The sequence below is a fragment of the Limulus polyphemus genome, unplaced genomic scaffold, assembly GCF_000517525.1.
Source record: "Limulus polyphemus unplaced genomic scaffold, Limulus_polyphemus-2.1.2 Scaffold4191, whole genome shotgun sequence".
Taxonomy (NCBI): Eukaryota; Metazoa; Arthropoda; class Merostomata; order Xiphosura; family Limulidae; genus Limulus; species Limulus polyphemus.
In genome coordinates, this window is record NW_013669801.1 from 20,597 (window position 1) to 29,248 (window position 8,652).

The following is an 8,652-nucleotide window of genomic DNA, read 5'->3' on the forward strand; positions in this document are numbered from 1 at the left end:
AGAAAAGACTTGTATCGCTTAAGTTTCTCGGGAAGAATTTTTTACGGGAAATTATCAAACGAACAGAGATGTAACAGTACAATATGCCCACATATCAGAAACAGCAAGTGTTGATAAAGGGCTAGAGGTCGTCCCATTTTCATACCATAAGCCACAGAAAGGAAACTGACCAAAATATTTTCTAACTGGACAGTAAGGAAATAAATAAAGATTTTTCTTAAATAAAAATGGTTTCACACAATCAATTATTGTAATGTATACATTTACGAATACTAGTGTTTTATTGTTAATAACAGAAGCTTGAACTTAACGTATCATTGATTTTTTTTTTGTGTGTGTAATATGTTTGTTCAAAAACATCACAATTCAGGGAGAGTGACAGTGTTATAGGCTATGTTTATAATTTACCATATTAGTTAACGTGAAAGTGAAATAATTGTGTTAACTTCAACTGTGAAATTATGATTATCATTGAAAATCAGTAAAGCTAACTTAATTAAAGAAGGTGAAATTAATTAAATGCTTTTGTTGGCGGACAGGACTTTGTATTATTACGACAGCGGTACTCACGTGACTCTGGTAACACATCATGATATTCTCGAAGGATCGGGGAACATCACGAAAAATCCAGTATGTGCTAGGCGCCCTCTATTCCTGTATATAAGTGCACCGGTTAACGTGAGACTATTCAATCGGAATTGAATAGCAGACAGGGAGACAGAGACAGATAATCGAGTCGAGCCGAAAGTAACGTGTGTAAATCGTTGTGAATTATAGTGTGTGTTTAAGTTAAAGTGACTGTGGAAATTAAGTGTATTGCAAAGTTGTATTGAGAAAGAATAAACTAGTTTTATTTAAGAAAGGACTTGTATCGCAGAAGTTTCATCGCAAAGAAATTATATGGGAAATTAACAAACGACGAGAGACGTAACAGTATCCAACAACAGAAATCATTACAATAACTGAATATCATTCAGTTTTAGCATCGCAAGTATTTCTAATTCCTGGCCATTTTGTACACAATCTCATAACATAGAGGCCCCCCAGTGGCACAGTGGTATATCTGCAGACTTACAATTCTAGAAACCAGGTTTCGATACCCGTGATGGGCAGAGCACAGATAGCCCATTGTGTAGCTTTGTGCATAATTACAAACAAACATAACATAGAGATAAGTCTACGTAAAATTACGATTACAAAACTAACCCGCTGAAGTTGTATATAAATTATAGATGAAGAATGATGTATACTTTGAAGAATTGCCAAGAAACTGAACAACAACGATAAGATATCACGATTTTCATTATGACATATCTTTATTCATTCAGAAAAGTACAAATACATGCCAGCATGTAAAATAAGAACTCATTTGTAATATCTTAGAAATATCTAGATTAACTGTTGTTAAGCTGCCATTGAAATTTGAAGGCTTCACCAAGTGTTTCATACACTTTATTTCCTTCCACTTTCCTAATATGGTTGATAACAGCTTATAATAGTCTAGGCTAATAACAGTCAGTTAAACATTGAATTATAAAATAAATGACAATGTTTCAGGCCAGACTAGTATAATATAATCAATATTAACACAAGTGACAATACTGTCTAGCCCTAATGCATACTTCAGATTACTAGATGAGACCTCGGTAACAGTGTAGGTTTCTTTTTTACTGTGTTGTTTTTGATTTTGCTAACAGGATAAATTGGTTATGGAACGAGTTACCATTAGCGAGAGTCGATTGAGGCCTGTACTTTACAAGAGTTAAAGAGGAATCAATGATTTCTTGAAAAATTCCCAGTTGCACCTGAAGAAAAAAAGGTCCACCTTTCAAAAGCGCTCGGGTTATAGGTTTTTTTTATTCATTTCTATCAAAACTTCTTGAACCTACGTGTTTTTCTAACATCATGAATTGAAAAATAAAGGATGGACTTAATTTTTTACTTTTCCTCAAGGGTGGATATACAGGGACAGCCTTGAAAAACTAAGTGATTCCTTGTCATCCATATGTTATGTAACTACATGCTACTACAACACAGTGGTGTTATGGAACTACTACAACACTAACAACATAGTGGTATTATGGAACTACTACAACATTAACAACACAGTGGTGTTATGGAACAACATTAACAACACAGTGGTGTTATGGAACTATTACAACATTAACAACACAGTGGTATTATGGAACTACTACAACACTAACAACACAGTGGTGTTCTGGAACTTGTACAACACTAACAACACAGTGGTGTTATGGAACTACTACAACATTAACAACACAGTGGTGTTATGGAACTACTACAGCATTAACAACACAGTGGTGTTATGGAACAACATTAACAACACAGTGGTGTTATGGAACTACTACAACATTAACAACAGAGTGGTGTTATGGAAATACTACAACACTAACAACACAGTGGTGTTATGGAAATACTACAACACTAACAACACAGTGGTGTTATGAAACTTCCACAACATTAACAACAGAGTGGTGTTATGGAACTACTACAGCATTAACAACAGAGTGGTATTATGGAACTACTACAACACAGTAGTGTTATGGAACTTGTACAACACAGTGGTGTTATGGAACTTGTACAACACTAACAACACAGTGGTGTTATGGAACTTCTACAACATTAGCAATAGAGTGGTGTTATGGAAATACTACAACATTAACAACACGGTGGTGTTATGAAACTTCCACAACATTAACAACACAGTGGTGTTATGGAACTACTACAACATTAACAACACAGTGGTATTATGGAACTACTACAACACTAACAACACAGTGGTGTTCTGGAACTTGTACAACACTAACAACACAGTGGTGTTATGGAACTTCTACAACATTAACAACAGAGTGGTGTTATGGAAATACTACAACACTAACAACACAGTGGTGTTATGTAACAACATTAATAAGACTCATGCTATGTCACTATTACAAAATTAACAAGAATGTAATGTTATGTTACTATTACAAAATTAACAAGAATGTAATGTTATGTTACTATTACAACATTGACAAGAATGTAATGTTATGTTACTACTTCAACATTAACAAGAATGTAATGTTATGTTACTACTTCAACATTAACAAGAATGTAATGTTATGTTACTATTACAACATTGACAAGAATGTAATGTTATGTTACTACTTCAACATTGTAATGTTATGTTACTACTTCAAAATTAACAAGAATGTAATGTTATGTTACTACTTCAAAATTAACAAGAATGTAATGTTATGTTACTACTTCAAAATTAACAAGAATGTAATGTTATGTTACTACTTCAAAATTAACAAGAATGTAATGTTATGTTACTACTTCAACATTAACAAGAATTTAATGTTATGTTACTATTACAAAATTAACAAGAATGTAATGTTATGTTACTATTACAACATTGACAAGAATGTAATGTTATGTTACTACTTCAACATTAACAAGAATGTAATGTTATGTTACTACTTCAAATGGAATTCAGTTTGTTTTGTTTTTTTACTGTCAAAAAATAACTTTACTCATTACTGTACGGAAAGTTACTCAAATAGTCACACTTTATTATTCTAATATTTGTCTGCATCGAATGCAAGTTCCATAGTGTTTTCAAGATCCTGTGTGAGCTAAGAGAAACGTAGCTTACAACTTGGAAGTTCCATAGTGTTTTCAAGATCCTGTGTGAGCTAAGAGAAACGTAGCTTACAACTTGGAAGTTCCATAGTGTTTTCAAGATCCTGTGTGAGCTAAGAGAAACGTAGCTTACAACTTGGTATTCTTTTTCCTAGCCAAAATATAGTGATTGTGAGGATGAAATACTTTAAGAGTAATGGATTTCATTCAATTATCTTTGTTTTGACAACTATAAATGATAACTATGTATCAATCACAACTACTCAACAATTGTAACACAAGCTAACATGTAGAATGGAACATGTACATAACATCAAATATTAAATCTCTATTTAAAATTATACTTCAAATTAATTTAAATGTTTCATCAAGTTAACAGATAAATGTAACAGAAATTTTTCTCAAATAATGTAGTTGCAATCATATAAATCATTTTACAAATCAAGTTTCTCTTAGTGTATTACACATTTTCTGCTCAAGTCGAAAATATTGCAAGACAGCTACAGAAGTAAAATAAAATCCTTCCCTTTCCTCAACCAAAATTTTCTTTGAATGATGTAGACTGTCTGTAAAGCAAGCAATCTGACAGTAGAATATTTAAGTGCAATATTGAAGCCAACTTCTTCGAAAAATAAAACTGTTTAAAAAACTTCAACATCATCTACTAACCAAACAAAAAACCACATTGTAACATCAAACAATTTCACATTCTTACCACTAAACTTCAAGATTTCCTACCATCAGAAGAAAATTTCAACGTAATCTGCTAACCATGTAAAAATTATGTGGTAACATCAAAAAACTTTGTCATGATATAAAAGACTGTTTGGTTTAGATATGAGTGATTAATACATTTTTGTTAGTGAATATTTTATTATTGTTTAGTTTTAGCTAGTTAGGCTTGGCAACTGAAATTCTAAAGTAATTGAACAGGCCTAAGTGGATATTTGACAAGAAGGAGAGTACTACATATATAGTATTTATGATATACCCATAATATCTATAGTATTGAAGAATTTATTGCATATATGTTAACTTGTTCTGAATACATATATTATTTTGAAAACAAGTGAAGTGCGTGCTGTTTATTCATCATTGAATTTATTGCTAACAAGTCATAGACACCTACTGCAGAAGAATCCTAAGCCCAACAACAATATAGTATATATATTTATACTGTTACGACAGCGGAAGTCACGTGACGCTAGTAACACGTCATGAGATTCTAAAAGGATCATGTCTGTTCCTGGCAACTCTTGTCTTCTCCACGCGCCCTCTAGTTTTGTATATATAAGCCAGCAAATGAAGTGATGGGATAGAATTGTAGACAGGCAGAGACAGAGACGGACAATTGAGTCAAGCGCGGTAGTGACTGTAAGTAAAATGCATGAATCGTTGTGAATTATAGCATGTGTTTAGGTTAAAGTGACTGTGGAAATTAAGTGTATTGCAAAGTTGAGTTGAGAAAGAATAAACTAGTTTTATTTAAGAAAGGACTTGTATCGCTGAAGCTTCTCGGAAAGAATTTCTAAGGAATTAACAAACAAACAACCAGAGATGTAACAATACTATTAAAAAATATAAGTAAAAGCCTTTTTATTTTAACAGTTGGCAAAAAGGAAAGTTATACATTTATTTTTTATTTCAAATTCTGACAAACTTCATGTTGTTACCACTAAACTTTATATAGATTTCCTACCACCAGTAGAAAACTTTAATATAATCTGCTAACCATATAAAAAAAAAAATCTCACAGTAATATATAAAAACTTAACATTCTTACCATTAAACTTCAAGATTTCCTATTGCCAGTAGAAAACTTCAACATAATCTGCTAACTACGTAAAAAAATCAATCAGTAACATAAACAACCCCATTTAATTCCAACTAAACATTTGTGTAATTTTTTCTAAGTGTAGCTTAAACTGATAATCTTACATGCCTTGTTGTTGATGAAGATTCTTATGCTTCTAGACATGTTGCTTCTCAGTTCATTCAATAACTTGGTGACATGATCGAGACTAGTATTCCTGAGCAAACAGTAACACCAGAGAAGTTGGAAACTACTGAGAAAGTAAAAAATCGTAATAGTGTGAAAATAGCTTACATTATGAGTGTAATCAACGTTGTGAGAATTACTTTCCTGGGCTCCAAGAAACATAGAAGTAAAAACCAACATGTACAGTATTTATTGGGTCTTACAGGCTTGCGTTGAGTGATACAAGGACATAAAGAAATTCAAGAAGAGAATAGAAACCAACATGTATGGTATATATCAGGTCATACAGGATTGTGTTGAGTGGTACAAGGACATAAAGAAATTCAAGAAGTGAATAGAAACCAACATGTATGGTATATATTAGGTCATACAGGCTTGTGTTGAGTGATAAAAGGTATGATTCAATTTATCTCCTGTAAGTAGTGATTTTAAAAACCACTGCCAAATGAGAAACTGTTCATTTCTGAAAGTTCTTTCAGTAAAATTATAACTTATATGACCCCTTCATTTCTTATAAGCTCTGAATAAACTACCGGCATGGTGATTCTAGCCCGTCTCTGTCGAGGGACTTGCTTTGGGCCATTCTGATTTTCATTGAATCGAGGATTAGTTCGATAGCACTCCATGATCACCTTCAGTCGAGGCTCCACGTCTCCTAATAAAGGACGATTTTTTGGGTCCATAGCCCAACATTCGGACATCAGCTTCCAACAGTCTTCACTAAATTGTGGCAACTTTTCTGGACGTCCACCTGAAACAGTAGATTACTATCAACATTAATAAATAAACTACTGTATTAAAACTTTATTAAATATAATAACAACCTTGTAGTGGTGCCTCATTACTGGACACTAAAGTTAAATGTTAGAATGTGAGAGCATAATTTAATACAGAAGTTACTACATGTATGTAAGATCCAACAGAAGCATTACTGCATCTATGTAAGATCTGATGGAGGAGTTACTACATGTATGTAACATTAAACAAAGGAATTGCTACATGTATTTAAAATGCAACACAGAAGTTGCTACATTTATGTAAGATCAAACAGGAGCATTATAACATGTACACAAGATCTGATGGAGGAGTAGGTACATGTATATAAGATCCAACAGAGGAGTTACTACATCTAAGCAAGATCTCATGGAAGAGTTACTACATGTATGTAAAATCCAACAGAAGCATTATTACATGTATGTTAAATCTGAAGACATTACACAAGTATTACTACATTACCTCTCATAACAGAGTGAAAAAGTTGGTCCTTGGTTTGACACTGTTCAAAAATGTGTGGCATTTTGACGTCACCAGCACATAAGTACCAGAAGAGAATTCCAAAGGCATAAACATCCACGCTACTATCATAGTGTCCAGTAAACAGTTCTGGAGCCATGTGGATCGGTGTTCCAACAATACTGCCTGACATCATTGCTTTAGGTTTACAGAAGCCTAAGTCTGTTAGTTTTGCTCTGTTTGAAGCATCCAGCTAAAATATATGATGTTATAAATCAATTTTAAAAAAGTTTATTTTCACAGATTTTAAAAATACACACACACACATATATATATATATATATATTCTCAATCAAAGCTATTTATTGATTATTCCTTGAAATTCAATTTTAAAGGATTATTTAGTTGACAAGATACACTGTAAATGTTTTGAAACAGTGTTAAATTTATAACTAATGAAGATCAGTGTCAACCAAGAGCTGTAATAAATCACTTTAAAGGACATTCTTTATGATTTAAGTCAACATCAGGACAAAGAGCAACCTAAATTACTAGACAAACTAGGACAGATAAAAAAGTATGAGAAATACAGATTGTTATTATTCTGAATAATAGGTTTTAATTAATAAGAAAATAAACTTCACCAAGCTGTAGAATTTTAAATTTTCACAGTTCATCAATATCTATATTCCCAGTGACTTATTACAGTTCAAACATTTCTAGCATCTAGTATGTAAAGATTATTGTTCCAGTTGTGTTCATGGTTTAGTACAGTAGATGTTAGTGTATAAAGATTATTGTTCCAGTTGTGTTCATAGTTTAGTATAGTAGATGTTAGTATGTAAAGATTCTTGTTCCAGTTGTGTACATGGTTTAGTACAGTAGATGTTAGTGTATAAAGATTCTTGTTCTATTGGTGTATGTGGTTTAGTACAGTAGATGTTAGTGTGTAAAGATTATTGTTCCAGTTGTGTACATGGTTTAGTACAGTAGATGTTAGTATGTAAAGATTATTGTTCCAGTTGTGTTCATGGTTTAGTACAGTAGATGTTAGTGTATAAAGATTTTTGTTCCAGTTGTGTACATGGTTTAGTATAGTAGATGTTAATGTGTACAAATTATTGTTCCAGTTGAGTTCATGGTTTAATATAGTAACATCTACTGTACTAAACCATGTACACAACTGGAACAATAATCTTTACACACTAACATCTACTGTACTAAACCATGTACACAACTGGAACAATAATCTTTACACACTAACATCTACTATACTAAACCATGGACACAACTGGAACAACAATCTTTATACACTAACATCTACTGTACTAAACTATGAACACAACTGGAACAAAAATCTTTATACACTAATATCTACTGTACTAAACCATGTACACAACTGGAACAATAATCTTTACACACTAACATCTACTGTACTAAACCATGTACACAACTGGAACAAGAATCTTTATACACTAACATCTACTGTACTAAACCATGTACACAACTGGAACAATAATCTTTACATACTAACATATATTGTACTAAACCATGTACACAACTGGAACAATAATCTTTACACACTAACATCTACTGTACTAAACCATGTACACAACTGGAACAAGAATCTTTATACACTAACATCTACTGTACTAAACCATGTACACAACTGGAACAAGAATCTTTATATGCTAACATCTATTGTACTAAACCATATACACCAATAGAACAAGAATCTTTATACACTAACATCTACTGTACTAAACCATGTACAC

At 32.3% G+C, this 8,652-nt stretch overlaps 1 protein-coding gene across 4 annotated transcripts in view; it reads right to left on the reverse strand.

The window, feature by feature from the left end:
• Nucleotides 1-5,244: 5,244 nt before the first annotated feature.
• LOC106470737 (dual serine/threonine and tyrosine protein kinase-like) overlaps nucleotides 5,245-8,652 on the reverse strand; it is a 48,544-nt gene continuing 45,136 nt past the window's right edge. For 3 of the 4 annotated variants that reach the window (XM_022399377.1, XM_022399375.1, XM_022399378.1), the window contains 2 exons: nucleotides 6,881-7,130; nucleotides 5,923-6,395 (listed from right to left, as the gene is read on the reverse strand). In XM_022399377.1, the coding sequence (XP_022255085.1) occupies nucleotides 6,136-6,395; nucleotides 6,881-7,130 (510 nt within the window). In that variant the 3' untranslated portion in view covers nucleotides 5,923-6,135. Of the gene's footprint in view, nucleotides 5,712-5,922; nucleotides 6,396-6,880; nucleotides 7,131-8,652 lie in introns of those variants that run through there. The other variant, XM_022399376.1, reaches the window with a different exon arrangement.